This window comes from Chlorocebus sabaeus, chromosome 7 (assembly GCF_047675955.1).
Source record: "Chlorocebus sabaeus isolate Y175 chromosome 7, mChlSab1.0.hap1, whole genome shotgun sequence".
NCBI classification, from domain to species: domain Eukaryota; kingdom Metazoa; phylum Chordata; class Mammalia; order Primates; family Cercopithecidae; genus Chlorocebus; species Chlorocebus sabaeus.
The window spans coordinates 1,534,165-1,555,075 of NC_132910.1; the positions used below are offsets into that span (position 1 = coordinate 1,534,165).

At 34.8% G+C, this 20,911-nt stretch overlaps 1 protein-coding gene across 1 annotated transcript in view; it reads left to right on the forward strand.

Annotated features, from left to right (window-relative positions):
* The window catches only part of TMPRSS11D (transmembrane serine protease 11D), a 62,918-nt gene extending 43,288 nt beyond the window's left edge, over positions 1-19,630 (forward strand). Inside the window, exons 5-10 of the mRNA XM_007998573.3 lie at positions 1,944-2,101; positions 5,158-5,196; positions 6,888-7,065; positions 12,976-13,235; positions 14,678-14,820; positions 18,009-19,630. Of these exons, the coding sequence (XP_007996764.1) occupies positions 1,944-2,101; positions 5,158-5,196; positions 6,888-7,065; positions 12,976-13,235; positions 14,678-14,820; positions 18,009-18,170 (940 nt within the window). The 3' untranslated portion in view covers positions 18,171-19,630. The remainder of the gene's footprint in view (positions 1-1,943; positions 2,102-5,157; positions 5,197-6,887; positions 7,066-12,975; positions 13,236-14,677; positions 14,821-18,008) is intronic.
* Positions 19,631-20,911: the final 1,281 nt, after the last annotated feature.

Sequence of the window (20,911 nt, forward strand, 5' to 3'; positions counted from 1 at the left end):
GCTATGGTTTGGCTGTGCCCCCACTAAAATCTCATCTTGAACTCTGGTTCCCATAATACCCACATGTCGTGGGAGGGACCTTGTGGGAGGTGATTAGATTGTAGGGACTTGTCTCCCCTTTGCTCTGTTCTTCTCTTTCCTGTCACCATGTAAGAAAGATGGGTTTGCTTCTCCTTCTGCAATGATTGTAAATTTCCTTAGGTCTTCCCATGCCATGGCAACCTATTTTCTTTATAAATTACCCAGTCTTGGGCAGTTCTTTATAGCTCCGTGGGAGAATACTAATACACTCCTCATGATGTGTTGTTTACCACTGAAATTGTATGCTTAAATTTAATCTCACTTGGGACCCTGTACAACCTAGACTTAACACATCTACCTCCAGAGCAGTTACATCTGTCAGACATTCTAGAGGAATCAGCAGCACATGGATTTTGTTGTTGTTAATTTCTCAGTTTAAAGGTTTTGGGAGTATTCAGGTAGTATTAAGGAAGATTCGGACATCATGCAGCCAGGCCCATGATTACGAATTTTCAGGTGATATTTTTTTTTTTCTTAATTTAAAGCTGGATCTTGGAAACAGATACATTTATATTTTTATGAGATGATGAGCATATTTTTTTTCATTCTAGTTCATGCTGTTATCGGGGGTTTAGTTCAAGACTCCTGGCCTTATTCTAAAACCTCAAGTTCAACTTCCTATTTTGCACTAGCCCAAGGTCCCATCTCCAGCCTCTATGTAAATGCTAAACATAAGCCTGTGGAATATTCTAGTCTTACCACATACTATTCATATTCTTCTTTATTTTTGGTCTTCCAGGATTTTCCTTCCTTTTCTATGAGCCCAGTTTTGCACTTGAAATGGAATTTATTATATGTTATCTATCGTTTCTATTTGTGTCATACAGAAAGTGTTTTCTAAAATTATTTAGGCTTCCATGTTGCTAGACATGGCAGTGGTAATTATTTGTTCAGTGCCTGTTTCTACATCTAAACTGCAAGACCCATATGACAACAGTGAATCTTGGTCACAGCTAATTTCTGAAGCTTAGAATAGTGCCTAGCACAAGAAGTTGTTTATCTAACATTTTTTAAAATAAATATTAAATTAGCATCTGGAATGAATATTAAGTTACAGCTGGTCATTGAGGTGAGAGGAGGAAGCCAAGAGAGAATATGAGGGCCTCAAAGCCAAATATCTTTAATGTACTTTTTCAGAAAAGAAGATAGCTAATGTTAGGTAGAGAAACTGGTTTATGAGGTAATTTTCATGGAAGAAAATAGAAATTACCGAGGCTTTAGATAATCAGAATATTTAATCAAGTCACCAAGGTTTATTGTGAGGAATATTTATCATTAATTAAAATGACTGATGAAATCTGAATATATGACAAAAGTTAAAATTTGCTTTTGTAGCCAGATGAATGGTCCAGGTACCAAGAAATTAAGTTGAGTCTCTCACACAAATTTAGAATCTCATCACTTTATGAATTTGTTTAAGGAGATTATTTTTAATAACATTGGAGGAGTCTAAGAATAGCTAATATTTATAGTACACTTACTATATATTATTGACTCTTCTTTGAAGTTTTACATATAGTGATTCATCCAATCTTCATAACCCATTTTACATGTGAAGAGACTTAGATATAGAAAGATCAAGAAACTTACATAACTTATCCAAAGTTACACTGTAAAATTCTGGCATTATAACTTCAAAATCAGCTCTCCTATAGTGAGTACAATGTTCTGTGCAATGAAATCAAATTTGTGAGATAGCATCGTGATATGGTATTATGTATACAAACACTGCTACAGAGATCTATCTAAAGTTAAATTCCACAAATGAATTCTTTAAAAAGTTTAATCAAGAAGAGTATATAAACAGGATGGTGAAAAAGTGTCATGTTATTTGTTTTTTAAAATATCTTTATGATTTACAGTCAAGATGGTAGTGGTGTGAGAGCGGATGTTGCCATGAAATTTCGATTCACTAGAAATAACAATGGAGCATCAATGAAAAGCAGAATTGAGTCTGTTTTACAACAAATGCTGAATAACTCTGGAAATCTGGAAATAAACTCTTCAACTGAGATAACATGTAAGTATAATTTTTCATAAACAATTTTATTTCAACATATCCCTCAAGTTTACCAATTCAAATTCACATTTTAATTGAGAGGCTGACTTTTCTTTCTTTGAAACTAAACTATGAAAACAATACATTAAAAAGCTAAATATACCATATAGCTCTCTAACATAAAACATTCTAAGATTTAAAGAATCATTTGGCATTTATATAGTAAATTTTATTTGCTAAAAATTCTCATTAATTATCCCTGCAACATTCCTTATGAGTGATGTTACTGTCAGATGTCATTTGTGGATATGACATAGGAGGGGTACATAGATGCTCAAGGTCAGAGAACTATTTAATTAATGATCCACCTCAGAGGCTTCTTCATTTTTCTTTGTAACATTTATCACAATTGAAATTACAAAGTTATTTGTGTAATTTTTGTATTGTTTGGCTTCATCCTACACTATAATTGTCCTAAAAAAAAAGAACCAGTCAAACTTCTTCATCCTACTACCCTGCTACCACCTGGTCTCCATCATATAACGCATATTCAATAAATAATTCTTGCATGACTGAAATAAAAGAAATAATATATGCATAGAATTTAGGACATTTCTCCAAGTTGGTCACGTTCTGCTAGTTTAGTAAGTCATGATTTCTTCACTCTGAGCTGAAGATTAAAAGGATTTTGATGATTCCCACACTAGACTGGTAGGTACCAGTTACAGATGTACTAACTGTTAAATATTGAAATGCTTTCCTATTTGTTAGTAAACAATTACTGCATCAGGCCCACAAAGTTGTCTTCCGAGATGCTTCAAATCCACTGCCCCTGCAGCTAAAGAGTTATGCTTAGCAAAGCAAAGAACTCTAAGACACTGCTCCAACTCCATAGCCTGATTGCATCTTTTATGACTGGCCGATGCTCATGCACTGTAGTTTGTTAGGTAGTTGAATATACCTCTGCTTCCACACATTAAGGAATTCTCATGAATGCACTTCCTGAGTGTTTATTTATTTAGCATTGTACTAGACAATATGGTGATACAATGGTAACATAATAGCAGTTTCCACCTCCAGAGCCCATAATCTAGTTGAAGGGAAAGATATTCCAACACAAGAGTGTTGACAATCAAGATAGAATATGATCAAGGGCCCAGTGTGAGGCCCAGGCAGTGACCACTGCAGGAATCTAAGGAAGAAAGAGACCAACATGCTTGGGATATCTAGCAAAAGTTTCATGAAGGAGAATGGACTTTGACTTTGAAATATGGGTAGGATTTACATATTTTGAGACGAGAGAAAGAAAATTGCCAGAGAAGGAAAGCGTGAAAAAGGAAAATAGTCTGTACCGAACGTGATGCTTTGACAGAACAATGAAGAAAGGGGCCTGCTGGAATGATTGATTAGTGTTCGTCATTCACACCATCATCATCAAAACACTTATTTAATGAGAACTTACTATTTTTAGGCATGGTTTTAAGCCTTATATGAATTTTTTCTTGATTAATCCTTACAACAGCCATATCCCATAGATAGTTTTATTGTCCCCCTTACAAGAGATAAATTGCCCAGGCTGACACAGTCAGTATATGAGGCAGTCAGGATTCAAACTAAGTCTGTTTTGTTCAAAAAATTAAGAATGGCCAGCTTTTTAAAATGTTCTGTCTCCAAAAGTATGATTTGGTTCCACTGAAGCTTGCAAAACAAATGTGATACCCAAACCTTGTGAAACTTTTAGTGGGAAATAACTTTGGATAAATTGGTTTGACAGAGCATGGAAACCTGTCTTGAAAAGTTTTAATTTATCTTGCAGGAAATAAAAATGACAGGTTTCTCAATTAAAAATTTCAATCAAGGAAGGATATGATCTAACATAACATTTTTTAGAAAGGATCAGTCTGGTAAGGTAGAGGTGCATAAACTGAAAAGGAGCAAAAGTGGTGGAATTCAGTTAGAAAATTGTTGTAACTGTACTGATGTCAAATGATGAAAGCATGAACTAAAGTAGTAGCAAAAGGAATGAAGAGGAGAGAATAATTCAAAACATAGAGGACAGAGGTACAGAATCTGGAGATTATAAGATGTGGAAATGATGAGAAAGGAGGAGTTTGAGACAATTTCAGATTTTGGAAGTGGTGTCATTTTACTAAAAGGAAAGAATAAATGGCAAATTTTGGATAAAATTGGGTCACATTGCATTTGATATGAGTGTTGGACATGCAGAGAAAACGGTCTTGTATGCCGTTCTTAAATTGAAATAGACAGACCTTTACTATCTGATACTGACATATTTTCCTTTCCAGGCTCACCCTCTATTTCCCTAAACACAACACATGCTCTAGCTCTCCTTACTTTATTGCTCCACAAACATCTTACACCTCCAAGCATTTGTGCCCACTATACCTTCCATCTGAAATCTCTTTTGTCCTCTTGTGTGCCTGAAAAATTCCTTTCAGATCTTCAAAATACAGTGCAGATGCTATTTCCTCTAGCTCAAATGTTATCTCCTCCATATAATTTATATTAGTTATTCTCTTTTCTCTTTTCTCTACTTTGCACTTACATTTATTTGAATGATTGCTTAATTTATATCTGTAAATTATATGAGGGCAAGTCCTCTATATTTTGCTCACAGTTAAATCTGCAGCACTTATTATAGAATGATATTATTAGAGTAATATACATATATTTAAGTACATGATAAATTAACTTCCCTTATAGCATTTATCACATTGCATCTCAATGACTTGCTTATGTTTCTGTTTTCCCATATAAATTGAGTATCTTGAAGGAAGAGATACCTATTAAGTATTTAATGAGAAATTAAAGTACAAACTTTAGTATGCATAACAACAAATTGGGAAAAGTTTGTAAATAAAGAGATTTGTAGGGCCCATGAGTTAGAGATTGTTTCAGCAGGTCTGAAAGGGAACCTAGGAATCTGTATTTTAGAGGACTCCCCCTACAACAAGTAATTCTGCTTCTTGTTGTCTGAGTACTGTACTTTAAGAAATTATGGTGAAATGATATACAGCCTTTACTGTATTTATCTTATTCTCATTTTTAAATTCTAGCACTTACTGACCAGGCTGCAGCAAATTGGCTTATTAATGGTAAGTTTTTAAATTATTTTGTAATTATAATTTGCCAAATCATAAAGAGTAAAAGTGCAAGTCTTTTGTGTACTTTTGGCCAAGGCAGTGTCTATCAAGTTGATGTCTTTGTTCTTAGTTCACTCAGGTGGTGTTGAAACAAGACAGTGCTGATCCCAAGTGTCCCATGGAATGCACTTTAGGTTTCCCCTTTCCTTTTAGAAAAAGAAAGAAGTTGTAGTGGAGGACTACCCACTCTGTACTCAAAATTGGCCTCATGAAAATTTCCGTGGCAGCTTTGAGAAGCTTTTACTGCCCTGGTTCTAAAGTGGCATTTCTGCAGACTTACAAATTATGTTTGATGACACCATTTATGTAGCTTCTAAACACCAGAGTAGCTTGCTTTGTTGTGAATTCAGGTTAATCACAAAGTATAATAAAAAAGAATTATGAGAAGTCTTCTCAGCTTTGGGTCTGTAACCTGAAGGAAAAGTCACTACTTTTCAACATCATCCTATGTATTCTCAGGCTAGGATAGCAGAAATGCAATCCCTAGAAAACAGCAGCTTACTTCTCTGACCAAAAAAATGCAGTTAAAAATGAGTTCAATGTACCTGGTAGCTGGCCTATCTTAGGTACTTAAGTGATTTTACAAAGTGATGCTAGTCCCATCCGTGTTTTTCAGCTTCACTACATATTTAATTCATGCTTATTGTTAATGAAACTGTGATAAACAATTTACTAGGGTATTTGTTTGGGAAATGCCACAAAGGAACATATGTATATCTTAATGAAAGCCTGGTCCTCCTTTATCCAGGAAATTTGCTAGGAAAAAAAAGCCTTTAGGTGGTTGTGCTATTAAACCAGGGCACTACTTAAGAGCCAACCCAGCAATAGTTGTGCAATTTACCATTAATTTCTGAGTAATAGACCACAAAAGAGAAGAAAATCAATGGGAATGGGAGTTAAGAGGAATCGGGTGATCAGCCTACCCCAGCCCATTTCACTTCTGGCCAGTAGAGTGGTCACGGGCTCTTTGAAAACATTTAAATAAACCTTATTTAAATGAAACCCTCTGTCACCCTCAAGAATATTCTGTGGTATAGCAGCTCCTTTTTGAGGGCATGTTTGATAATACAGCATCAGTCTTGGACTGGATTCTACAAAATGAACTGCAGTCACTAAGGAGTCTTTTGGATGAGACAAGTTTTCCTCCAACTTCAGTGTGTGCATGAACCTCACATCAAAACACAGCTTTAGATTTGTCCCATGATGTGGTTCTGAGAATCAGCACTTCTAATAAGTTTCCAGGGGATGCCCATGCTGCAGGTCCACAAACCACACTGAGCATAGCAAGACTATTGAGAAAAAGGAAATTTCCCAAGAGTCTTGTGGCCTGAGCTGGCACATTCAATAATGATCTCTCTTAACCTCAACTCATGGGGAATTCCAAGGAACTCTGAAACTGCCCAAAATTTGAAGCCTGTATGCCAACTAAATTCAGAAATGTTCTCCAAAATGACATCTATAAGCAACAGTAGTCACAAATGAATTGTAAAAATACATTGATCATGCTTTTTGGAAAGTCCAGCATGTCCTTAGGAAGAATGTATAAGGCATAAAAGTCATAAATTATGGAAAAACTCTTCAGCTTCTTCCAAATGTAAAGGAATCATGATCTTTCCAGCACATTAATGCCCTTTTCTCATTAGAATGTGGGGCCGGTCCAGACCTAATAACATTGTCTGAGCAGAGAATCATTGGAGGCACTGAGGCTGAGGAGGGAAGCTGGCCGTGGCAAGTCAGTCTACGGGTAAATAATGCCCACCACTGTGGAGGCAGCCTGATCAGTAACACGTGGATCCTGACAGCAGCTCACTGCTTCAGAAGGTGAGAACACCGCTACCTACCCATCTGGGAACAATTAGAATAGACAGGTCATGAAGACTGCACCCTAGGATTGAATTGAGCCAGAAATAATTCAGTACAAAAAAATCAACAAGAATTTTCTTCCTATTCATGAGAGGAAAAGCATTTTTCCCCTTTAGCATGCTAATTTAGTGCTATTTCTCTGTTTCAGGTAATAGTATATTAGCACAGTAAAGAACAAAAATTTATATGTCAGAATGTTTTTTAAATCCTAGTTATAAAAGCTTAAGAAATTTACTAAAACAATACAAAAAACTAGCCGGGCGAGGTGGCGGGCGCCTGTAGTCCCAGCTACTCGGGAGGCTGAGGCAGGAGAATGGCGTAAACCCAGGAGGCGGAGCTTGCAGTGAGCAGAGATCCGGCCACCGCACTCCAGCCTGGGTGACAGAGCAAGACTCCGTCTCAAAAAAAATAAAAAATAAAAAATAAATAAAAAAAAATAAAAAATAAAATAAAAATAAAAATTAAAAAAAAAAGAAATTTACTAAATCTCCACAAGCTTTATTTTTATTTTTTCCAAATTAAGGGACAACACTGTTATCTGTGACTTAGTGTTACCGGTAGATTGAGTATACTAATGTAAACATATGTTAAATGTTAGCAAAATGAATTGTTGTGGAAGATTTGCACATTATATCATGGAAGCTGATGGCTAACCTAGAGACCACCCCATGCCATTAATTTATTCATTCATAAAGATTATCGAGCATCTAGTATGAGCACAGTGTTATATATTGTAGAAGCTACTAGTATAAACAAAGTATTGCCTCTGCCTTCAAAGAGCTTACACTCTAATGTTGGAATTAGAATGCACAAAAATAATGATCAATTACAATGAGTAGCATAAATAAAAAATTTTTAAAAAGGCAACTTATAAGAATTCTTAATTGAGGTGACTAAACTATTGCCAACACTAGGGTGATATGCTGCCAGTGGAGAGTAGGTTGCATAAACTTACCCTATTGGTAAAAAGAAAAGTTCACATTGCTCATAAAAGAAGGATTTTAGACTTTAGCATAACTAAAATCTGTCTGTTTCAAACCTGCCTTGTTACTGGGGCATCATAGACCACAAGAGTTGTTGGGAACTTAAATCAAAAAGTTCACCCAGAAAAATAATGGAGATTTGAACTCGTGTGCCTGTGATCATATCAATTTTCTTCTGACTCTTACTCTAAATTGGACTTCCTTATCACACACACAAAGTCTTCTATAGCCAGATCAATCCAGTCTTATTTCTCAAAGCATGTACCTTGAGCTTCAGATAAACAGCATTGTTCTCTTGCCCTGGACTCTTCCTACATTTCCCTACCTATGAGTATCTGCTCAATCTGCTTATCCTTGAAATGTCAATATATTTCCCAAATCTCTATTTGAATTTTGTGAAATTTTTGATAATTTCTAAGTAGTCTTTTTCAGATTTATAGGCACTACTTCATGGTACAGTGCCTGTTACAAAAGCATTTGTTAAATTTAGAAGGAATAAAGGTTTAAAAGATGAGGGTCGTTTCTGAACTAAAGTTTTAGGAAATCCCAAATTATTTTGAATTTTTCTTATAGTAATTTTATAACAATATTTTTATATGCAGTGAACACATTTGAAATTTCAAAAGATACTTCCAGAATTACCAGTTTTCTGATATAGATTGGCAAATTTATTACTACATCCCAAATAACCCAAGAGACTAAATTCACAAAAACATTTCAATCTTCATTGCCACTTGAAAGGCCAAAAAGCAGAAATGGCACTCATTGATTTCAATCATACTCTTGAAGGTGGGAACCAGGAATTCAAATACCTGGACTTATCAGGCACTTAGCATAACCAAGAATGGAATAGAAACCTTACTGGATTCTAAGCCCTATTCAGGCCCAACCACCAAAAACTAAGTAAATGATATCACTATAATGAAAGCCACAGTTATAAACATCACCAATGATTACCAAAGGAATCTATGGAACTTTGAATTTTGCCACCCCACATCCTTCTATTCATTACCATGATTGATCCACTAAAGCTAACAAACTCCGTGAACCTTGTATTGGGTCCCTCCCTAAAGACCTGATTGTCACTGAGAACCATCAGTGAGCATTCGTCTGGGGCACAACCAGCCTTACATCAAAGTACATAGAAGTGATGAGGTCTTATCATAGAGGATTATCGAATTATCACCTCTTCTATGTAGCTTTCCCTGATATTCTCTTTCCTCTACATTGAGTTCCATAGAAATTTGTTTATCTGCCTTTAACAGTTGTCCTCATGATTTGTGATATTTGACTTACCTCTTGTCAGTTTCCTTCACTAGTGTGGAGTTCCTCAAGGAAAGAGATCATAATTACTTTTATTTTTATTCCTGGAGACTCATATTATTCCTTATACAAGGTAGACACTTAACAATGGCTTCTTGAACTACAATTAATGAAAATAATAGCTACCTTCATGAAAGTTCACTTTGTGCCAAACACTATACTTGACATAATACATTTCTCATTAATACTTAAAAATTGTGTGAGAAGGTATCACCAATCACATTTTATATGTAAATAAACCCCAGAGCTATTAATTAACTTGTCATAAATAACACTTTTAATATGTGGCATAGCCAAGATTTAAATATAAATGTGACTGGTTCCAAAACGATGCTCTAATTCACTAGCTGGAAAGAAGAAAAGGAGGAAAATAAACAAGTGGGAGGAAGAGAGGGAGGGAAGAGAGAAAAGGAAGGAAAGAAAGAAGAGTCTCTTCAGAACTTTCACTGTAAAGACTCCGAGCAAAGGAAGTTGAATATAAAAACAATCATGGGTTTGTTTTCTAATGTTTTTTCTTCAAAATTTTTAACTCAGGTTCACTCTTACACAAACTACTGTGTCTTATAAAAGTATTTCAGGTCATAGAATTTTTATTTTCTGTATTAACTTCACTATCTAATCTCCATAAAACTCCTAAATTGGTATTATTTGGTTACATTTTGTTTTTACTCAACCCTTAGGAACAATGTTAAGTTAATCAGCCCTCCAAATCACAGATCCTTATTTTCATCAGTCTGTACAAGGCATTTCTCTCACTTTACTTTTTTTCCCTCCTGTCATCCCTGGATTTCACTTCCACTGCCCTCCTTCTGCCCATATGCCTCATACTAATATGTTCGAAATATACATGTCTTAAAAGTACATGCATGCACCTACAAAACCTATAGTGCTTTTTGGTATGTATATGTCTTTAATTTAAATAAGTAGCATTGTGTAAAAGTCTAACATTTTTTCTTACCGTTTTCACTCAATCCTTGGAATTTTCATCTGAAGCACTGCTGCATAGCACCCCACGGTATGCAGTCACCATATTTCTTTCATCCAATTAGGTTGCATGACCTACCTTCCCATTGCCACAAAGAGCACACACAAAATATTTGTGCTTATCTTTCTGTAAACCTCCAGTAATTTCAGAAGCACACAAGCAGGCTGTAAAATATACCAGAATACTCTCTGGGTACTTAAATCTTTACCAGTAATGCAAAAGAGGTCCAATTTCCCTCCACATCAACATTTAGTATTATTCTTTTGTTTAAGTTGTATCAGTCTTTTAAATGTACATAAGATGCTCATTTTTATAATTTTAATTTCTCAGATTTCTAGTTTGAGTATCTTTTCATATATCTAAGAGCTGTTTTGATTTCCCCTACCATGAACTGCCATTGATATTCTTTGCCTATTTTATAATGGTTTTACTGCTTATTTATTACTGGTTTACAGACTTTTAAAATATATTCTACAAAAATTTTAGATAGTAAACATTACCAATCTTTTCCCATGGTTTCTCATTCATCTGGTAAATTTAGATACAGTATATCTCATTTTGATTTAATAGAATTCATTCTTTTTTTACCTTTTAGTTTGTGTTTTTGTTGTTTAGCCAAAAAGTCCCTATTCTTAGGTCACAAAGGTAATGTCCTTTTTTTTTTCACGCTACTGTTCTATCTCTGTCTTTCTCTATGTATATAGATGCACATATACTTGTATACACACACATATACATATATATGAGGGGAGTTCAATAAGTTTATGGAAAATAAAATTAAAAGATAAAATAAAAAATTATAAACTTTATTTCTCAACATAAGCACCATCAAGTTCAAGACACTTTTGTAAGCAATAATACCAGCCATACAGTCCATCCCTAAAGAACTGAGGGTCCTGAGAATTTAACTATGTCAATGCAGTCTTTGTTACATTACCTTTTTACAGTACTTATTGAAGAAAAACGGGTGCCCTTTAAAGATTGTTTTAAGATTAGGAAACAAAAATAAATCAGAAGGAGTCAAATCAGGACTGAAAGGTGTATGCCTAGTGATTTCTTACTGAAACTTTCATAAAACTAACTGTATTTGATGAGAGGAATGAGCATGAGCATGGTTGTGGTGGAGAAGAACTCTGGTGGAGCTTTCCTGGACACTTTTTCTACTAAAGCTTTGGCTAACTTTCTTACTCTCATAAGAAGAAGATGTTAGTTTTCATTGACCCTTTAGAAGGTCAACAAGCAAAATGCCTTCAGCATCCCAAAAATCTGTTGTCATGACTTTTGTTCTTGACTAGTCTGGTTTTGCTTTGACTGGACCACTTCTACCTCTTTGTAGCCATTGCTTTGATGGTGTTTTGTCTTCAAGATTGTATTGCTAAAGCCATGTTTCATCTTCTGTTATAATTCTTCAAAGAAATACTTCAGAATCTTGATCTGAAATGTTTAAAATTTCTAGTGGAAGCTCTGACCTTGTGTACAGCTGATCTGGGCAAAACAATTTTGGCATCCATCAAGTAGAAAGTTTGCTCAACTTTAGTTTTTCAGTTAGAATTGTAAAAGTTGAACCAGTTGAGATGTCTATGGTGTTGTCTATTGTTTCTCACTGTTAATTGTTGGTCTTCTTTAATTTAGACATGAACAAGATGAAATTTTTCCTAGCAAATTGATGTGGATGATCTGTTGCTGCAGACTTCACCCTCAACCACATCTCTTTCTTTCTTAAAACAAATTATCCATTCATAAACTGATGACTGGGGGAGACGTTGTCCCCATAAACTTTTTGTAAGGCATAAATAATTTCACCATTCTTCCAGTTTCATCATAAATTTGATGTTTTTTTGCTTCAGTTTTAGCAGCATTCATGTTGCTTTGATAAGAGCTCTTTTCAAATGCATGTCTTACTCCTCTTAGTGCCTCAAACTGATCCTGTTCAGTATAACAAGTTAGTATGAGTCTATTTGCATGCAAAAATTTTTGAAATCCATGCATAATTTGTTTATAATATACATTTTCCATGAACTTTTGAAGACCCCATATGTATGTATGTGTATATATGCACACACACACCAAGATCTTCAACCATTATCAGACTTAGTGCAGAAAAATTATTCATCCAGTAATAAGATAAGAATGCCCCTTGTCATCAATTTAAATGGTGCTCCTGGCTAAAGGAAAAGATAGGAATTGAAAGAAAGTAGTTAAATCTAAAATGTTTATTATTTCAGGTTTCTTAGTTGCTTAAATGGGAAGGGAGGTATGGACAAAAGAGAAATCAAAGATATTTGTGTTATGCTACTTACCATTAACATATCAGTATAACTTCATTGGAGTAGAAAAACACCAAGATCACCCCAAGATATGTTTTCTAAAATCTTCTCCATTTCTTTAGACAAGTGACCATGTATTCTGCCAGTGAAGAATTAAACTCACTTGCCAGCTTATAATGCAGGAATATATAACAAAGAGATGTGGATCCAATAGTTTCTGGATAGTGGTACAGGATGGCTAAGACAAATTTATATATCTGAAATGTTCACAAATTCCCTACTCATATAACATGTTTTCATAATGTTTTAGCAACTCCAATCCTCGTGAATGGATTGCCACCTTTGGTATTTCCACAACAAATCCTAGACTAAGAATGAGAGTAAGAAGTATTTTAATTCATAACAATTATATATCTGCAACTCATGAAAATGACATTGCACTTGTGAGACTTGAGAACAGTGTCACCTTTACCAGAGACATCCATAGTGTGTGTCTCCCAGCTGCTACCCAGAATATTCCACTTGGCTCTACTGCTTATGTAACAGGATGGGGTGCTCAAGAATATGCTGGTAAGTGTCTCAGAAAAAAATTAACAATAGAAATATCTTATATTTGCTATTATGTAATTTTTTAAATTAGGAAACGCCTGGAATAGGTGTTTCTATTCTTCTACAGACAGAATCATTCTATATTCTGTTCAGACCAAGCTCTAGCTACCCCTGAGTTTCCTTAGCAAAGCAAAGCAATGCCCAGGAACTATGGAGAATTCTCAAATATAGTAAAAGGAAAATGTAAAACAAAGTTATGAAGAAACATGAGTTATTTCATAATACGGAGATTCTATAAGATTCAAACAGCTTCCTTATAAACAATAAGAAATATTTTGTTTGTTTGTTTGTTTGCTTGTTTTTTAGAGACAAAGACTTTCTCAGACTGGAGTGCAGTGGCGCAATCATGGCTTACTGCAGCCTCAAACTCTGGTCTTAAGAAATCCTCTTGCTTCAGCCTCCCAAGTAGCTGGAACTATAGATAAGTGTGTACCACCATAGCCAGCGTTTTTTGTTTGTTTTTGTTTGTTTGTTTGTTTGTTTTCTAGAAACAGGTTCTTGCTATGTTGCGCAGGCTGGTCTCGAATTCCTGCCCTCAAGTCATCCTCCTGCCTTGGCCTTCCAAAGCAATGGGAGTATTTAGATTAGACATTCTATGAGGACTTAATAATTCTTAAAGTATTAACTGCCCTTTAAAGTATTCTATGATAAAATAAATCCTGCCTCTATGGCAAAGATTCGATGTGTACATAAGCATTGTTTATATTTGTTTATTGAATGAATAAAATGGAAACTAAAATGAGGACAATGCACAAGAGCTACTAGAACCAAAGAGAAAGTAAGAGTATCAGCAAAGGAGTGGAAGGGTAGCATTGACAATTTCCCTGGGCTTTTACCCATGTTGTAGATTGTCTCTCTCCAAGGAATAATACAAAGCCTTAATAGTTCTAGAACATGTTCTATTGTGTTTTTGTGGCCCAAAGTAATTTGGTGTAATAGATAAAATTTGCACCAGTCATGAAAAACTGGTGGTGTCATTCTGAGAGTACATCAATATAAAATAGACTAGTTCTTTAGCCTTGAACCTAGGCTGGTTTCTCTTTTGCTGCTACGTTAAAGGTTATTCAATATGTAATCTTCCAATCCAAAGTCTGTCAGTGGATAATTTAAATTCTTTTAGTCAATTTTAAGATAGCAAATTTGTTTTCTCTAAAGGTTTAAGGGGCACTGTGTCACAAAACTAAAGCAAAAAAAAAAAAAAAAAAACTGATCTGCGAAAGGTGTTATCTTCATCTACTTGGACAATTTTTGCTGCAAAGAAACTCCAGAGTAAATCTTTAGGAGCCTTCACTGTTAAATATGAAATAATGTTTGGAGTACACTTATTTCTTCTCAAATTTATTATAGGATCAATAATGTACATATCTTGAAGTCCATTTTTTTCCTGCTTTTATACCAAACAGGCCCCACAGTTTCAGAGCTAAGGCAAGCACAAGTCAGAATAATAAGTAATGATGTATGTAATGCACCATATAGTTATAATGGAGGCATCTTGCCCGGAATGCTATGTGCTGGACTACTTCAAGGTGGAGTGGATGCATGTCAGGTAAGCTCAAGACAATCTCATCCATGTCATCATCCAAGAAGTGTATGAGCACTCCCTAGTATGTGATAATGTGATAGACATAAAGGGAACAGTTACAATACACAGTTCTGTTCCTCTAAAATTTATAACCTAGATTTTAGAAATAAAAATTTTTATGAAGTTTATCTATCATGAAAGCATTCACTCTGAGAAGCCACATTACAGAGTAGTTAACCATCCAAAGCCAAGAATCAAAAAGATCTCGATGAATTCCTTAACCTCCATTACGAAGTCTCTTTATCTAAAAGCTGGGGATAATCATAATAGCACCTAATTTTTTGTGTACTAAGAAAAATTAAATGAAGACTAAATATGTCAGGCACATTTTAAGCAACAAAGAAATCTCATCTATTTCACTGTTGTTAATGTAGACCATGGTCACTGGTGTTAATAACTTTAACCTCAACCTTTTAACTGCTATGAAGGATTAAATAAAAAATTAATCACTATATTATAAAATTAATATATATAGTAAATGAATTTTAAGAGATAAATAATAATTCTTGGACATCTTGAAGACAGAAACTTTATACAAAATCCTAGTAATTTAAGTCACAAAAGCTCCTACAATAATGAAACAGTACAAATGAAAAAGAAAAGAAATAACTATTATATTTGGATCTAGCCCATAATTTTTAACCAAATGTACAAAAACAAACAATAAATATGAAATTCTCACTGTAAAGTGATTAAAATCAAATTTTAATTCTAAAATGTTAAATTAAATTATCTAAACATAATTGATGCGGTTATATATTTTAATAGGTTTTGTTCACATATCTGAAATCCAACTCCATATAGTAACAGGAACAGGTAGTGTCAGAAATGGAATATTCTTTTAGCCTGGAGTTTTAAAAAATCGATCTGTTTACTTGAGGAACTTGTTGCTGTTTTTCTGGGTGAATTGCATACAGAAGGATAAGAATTATTCTTCACATCAAAAGGTCACTGACTTTCATATTTAGTGCTCATGGTCTTTAAAAAGTGGATAAAAAGTAGTTCTCACATTTTATGTAAAGCCCCCAACCCATGAGCACGTTTCCCAAAATGAAACATTTTTATCAACTGTAAGTTGTGTGTAGGTGGAGATTTGTTTTTCAATTGTCAAGATACTGTTAATTACCCACTCCTTTATCTCCTTTCTGTGGAGATGTCTCTGTAGTAGGAAATCCTTCTTGCTCTCCTTCCTGTTTCTCTGTTACTACTAGCCCTAAAACAACAAATTCTCAAGTTTCATGATAGCTTTCCAAAGAATCCATCAATCAAATAAGCAACACACCTCCATACTGACAATTCCAGACCTACTGAGAGCATTAATTAAGACTTAAAAATAAGCATGAGTTTTAAAAGGGTGTTATTCATTATTTTCCCATTTATAATGTCCCTTACCTTCTGTCCTTCGGTGCATACAAATTATTCTCTTCCTTCAATCCCAGTTCAAGCCATAACTCATCATGATACCGTCCATGTGTATTCCACTCTAGGCCTCACTGATTTTTAACTGAAATACTATAATGCATAGTCCACACTTAAAAAAAAAAAAAAAAGAAAAAAAAGAACACAGCACTTTACATAAGAACTTAAAAGATCTTATTTGTTTTGTCCATTCTTTTGTTCATTTTTACATTCATTAATTCAAAGGAATTATATTAATTACTTTCTATCCACCAGACGTTATGTTAGCGCAACAATACTATCCCTGCATTCAGCAAGCCTATGGTCTACGAGACAGGACACAAATTCAAATGTCTGCAGTCAGGCAATGAAGCTGGCTAGATATGGAAAAATTACAAGTCCTTCTTGCTTTAACATTTACTTGCCCACATTTGGTCAGACATCATGCAAAATAATTTCTCACTATAGAAAAAGCACTACAAAAACAGTAATAGAAAGTACTGAGAACTGGTTAACTAACGCATGCATATGTCATATAAAAGAAGCAGGTGACCACCAGCTTCATGAAGTATTTGCCATGCATACTGGCACTTCACACACTGACTCTTCTCCCCATCTAGACCAGTAATTAAACAGGTATGGATGAGCTAGCTACTAAGAGCAGCCAATGAATAGCTGACTAATTTAGAAGCACGCTTGGTAATAATAGCTGACTTTTATTAGTACTGACTATACTATATGCTAAGCTGTACTCAAAGTGCTTTGAGTTTTAAAGTCATACAAACATTATAAGAGGAAACAGAGGTACAGAGAGCTATTCACCAGCTTATCAAAGGTCACATAGCTGGTAAGTGGAGGACTTAAACCCAGAATGTAAGACATACTCAATATGTCTCCCCAACTAGATTATTATGTGCACAAACGTTTGTTGGTTTGTTGGTTCATTATTATGACTGAGTGGTAAGTATCTCATTAGGAGTGTTTTGCTTATGACTATATACATTTCTTCACCAAAAGAAGACTTTTTGATGATATACTATGCATCAGACACCATGCAGTGTGCTAAGGTTAGGAAGATAAGTGAGACTTCCAGAAACTCATTCATTCAACAAACATCTCCTAAGGGCTAGAAGCTTCGGTTTCAGCAGTGTACAGAATAGGTATGTTTTCTTTCCTGTTGGACCTTACAGTATATCTGGGAAAATAGACATTGAACAAATATAATAAATGCAAGTGAGTGTTTCAGAGGCATGCAGCTGCTATATCAAAAACAAAACAAAACAAACAAACAAAAAACTGACCAATGGGATTAAGTGTAAATAGGCACACAAATGCACAAATGTGCTTTTATAAAGTAGTGGAGCAGTGACAGAGACACACACAAGATGTAAGGACACAGTGAAGAACAATTGAGCCCAAAGCTGGAAAGGGTGAGAGTGGGAAGGAAAAAGGTTGCTCAGAGAAGTTTTCCTGAAGGAGAGAAAGCCTGGATGAGTAGGAGGCAACCACGCAGTGACTGAGGGAAATCTGAAAAATGTATTTGTTATCTTCTTGGACTTGCTGAAGGAACAACTCGGGTACTTTGAGGATTTCAGTGATTTTTCCACGACTTGGTATAATATTTCAAAAGGAAATAGGCTGACTTTATTCATATAATGGATGTGACTCCTTCCTCGACTGCCATAGAAATAAACTCCTTAATATTTTGGGTTTGTCTTTGCACTTAAGTAATAAGTCATTCTGTTTTTTTACAGGGTGACTCTGGTGGCCCCCTAGTACAGGAAGACTCACGGCGGCTTTGGTTTCTTGTGGGGATAGTAAGCTGGGGAGATCAGTGTGGCCTGCCAGATAGGCCAGGAGTGTATACCCGAGTGACAACCTACCGAGACTGGATTAGGCAACAAACTGGGATCTAGTGCAACAAGTGCATCCCTGTTGCAAAGTCTGTATGCGGGTGTGCCTGTCTTAAATTCCAAAGCTTTACATTTCAACCGAAAAAGAAACTGGAAATGTCCTAATTTAACAACTTGTTACATAAACATGGTTTAACAAACACTGTTTAATCTTTCTTTATTATTATTTTCTATTTTCTCCAGAGAACTATATGAATGTTGCATAGTACTGTGGCTGTGTAACAGAAAAAACACACTAAACTCACTACAAAGTGAACAATTTCATTACAGTTGCGCTAAATACTAGTAGTGAGAAAAACAGGAACCTTCAGCATGTATAGTAGAGGAATCTGCACAGGTCTAATGGGTCAGAGGGGTCTTCTCTGAGGGTTTCACTGAGGGTGAAAAGCAAGCAAAGTGTGGAAACATGCAAAGGAAAAAGTGATGGAATAATATTCAGGACAAAAAGAACAGTATGAGGCAAGAGAAAGAATATGTATTTAAAATATTTGGTTACTCAATATCTTACAGTCAGTATGAGTCCTAAAATTAAAAATGTGAAACTGTTGTACTATATATAACCTAATCTTAATTATTCTGTAAGAACACGCTCCCATAGGAAATAGTGGATAATTTTCAGCTGTTTAAGGCAAAAGTTAAAATAGTTCACTCCTCAACTGAGACCCAAATAATTGTAGATATTTTTCATGATGACCCATGAAAAATATCCTTCATCTACCTAATGGAGAGACTATATCTACTTTACAGAGAAGTTAAGAAATATACCTACACAACCTTCTCAGGTGCTTTACGACTACATAGTACTTTTTAACAACAAAATAATAATATTTTTAAGAATGAAAAATGTAATCATCAGGAAGAATTTCCCACTACAGACTTCCTATCACTGGCAGTTATATTTTTGAGAGTAAAATGATCTTCAAATGCTAAATCTAAGTAATGAATTGAAAGTTTAAAGAGGGAGAAGAGTTGGTTTGCAAAGGAAAAGTTTAAAAGCTTAATATCAATAGAATGATCTTGAAGACAGAAAAAACTTTTTCACTCTTCCTCTCTCATTTTCTCTTTCTCTCTCTCTCCCCTTCTCATATACATGCCTCCCCCACCAAAGAATATAATGTAAATTAAATCCACTAAAATGTAGTGGCACAAAAATCTATGTAGTCTGAATCATTAATATTCCTGAGTTTTTATGAGCTCCCAGTGCAGCTAAAGTTTGCCTATGCATGATCATCTACGCGTCAGGGCTTCCTCCTTCTAGAAGCTAACTCCCTGCATCTGGACGTCAGGACTGCTCCATACATTTGCTGAAAACTTCTTGCATTTCCTGATGTAAAATTGTGAAAATACCTACATTAAAGCCATCTACTTTAAGGGAAGGGGAGTTGAAAATGCAACCAACTCTTGGCGAAATGTACAAAGAAATCTTTGCTATACTTTATTTCAAATAAATTCTTTTAAAATAATTTCTCTGCCTAATTATTTATGGAAGTTATGACTTTTGAAGGACAATTCAAAAGCATTTATTTAATTGGTTCTGCAATGAAAGAACTGCCACGTATACTCTAGTAAAGGCCTGGCACTTTCTGCTACCTTTTAATCAAGCGCTATAATTGAGGCAAGCGTCCAGCTTGACACTCCTCAGCTGCACCCTGTGAAGACAACATTGAACTGGTAATTTAGAGTAAACCTCAAGGGGAGGGAGTCTTTGTGCTTGAGTGTGTTTGTGTGTTTGTGTGCGCAGCTGCCCTCATATAATAGCAAACATATTTGTGTTTATTCTTATGTATTGAAAGCTATATAAAAGGAGATGATTATTTAGCAGAAAATAGAGCAAATTCAATTATTTATTGAAAACAATAAAAACTTATTTAGCAAAATATGCATTTTTGTGAAAAGATATTTGAAAACTAGGGGAGCATTTATTTTAAGAGCTTTTTTTATGTACTGATAAATTCAATTTTTCTGACGTGTGGCTTTATGAAAGTAATGTGAGTAGTTACAGAGGAGTGGTGATTTATAAATACTTTCAGTGCTTAAAAAGTCATTCTGGGAGCTCTGGAAGAAACTTTCTAGCACCCTAATTCAGTTGTAGAAAGACTTTTTGAACAGGGAAAATCCTGTTCAGCACACATACTAATCAATTCTTAAAAGCACACATACTAATCAATTAAAAAATGTGTCAAACAAAGTGAATGTTGGGCACTAAAACTGAATCCTCCTAAAATAGTGAACAGAACTAATGAAAAGAGAATTATTCAAGAAAGTTTAGAGCAAACAGTTGACTACTTATTGCACTAATTGGATGTCTTAATTACAGAGAGTAAACTGTTCCTTTAATAAATGTATTGAATCCTACTATGTTTGAGGTTCTCTGCTAACCAATTAAACAAAGACAAATAAGACATAACACTTGCCCGTAAGACACACAGAGAATAGTGATGTTGAAAAACACATTATGCAATATAACATAAAGGATGAAATGATAAAGAGTACAACATTTCTACCAGACAATAAAAGAATGGGAAGGTGATAGAAGACTAATAAAAAATATATTTAATTTATAACAAAATCAAATCTGAGCCTTTCAGAGCAGCAATTTGCCATAAACCATGATGATTTCCCTGTGGTTAGGGAAAAGGAAACTAAGAACTTCTCAGATTATGAATCTAAATCCTTCACAAGCTCCAGTTTACACAACTCACTTTCTTTTTATTTCTAACTTGCTAAATATGAAATGGTTCAAG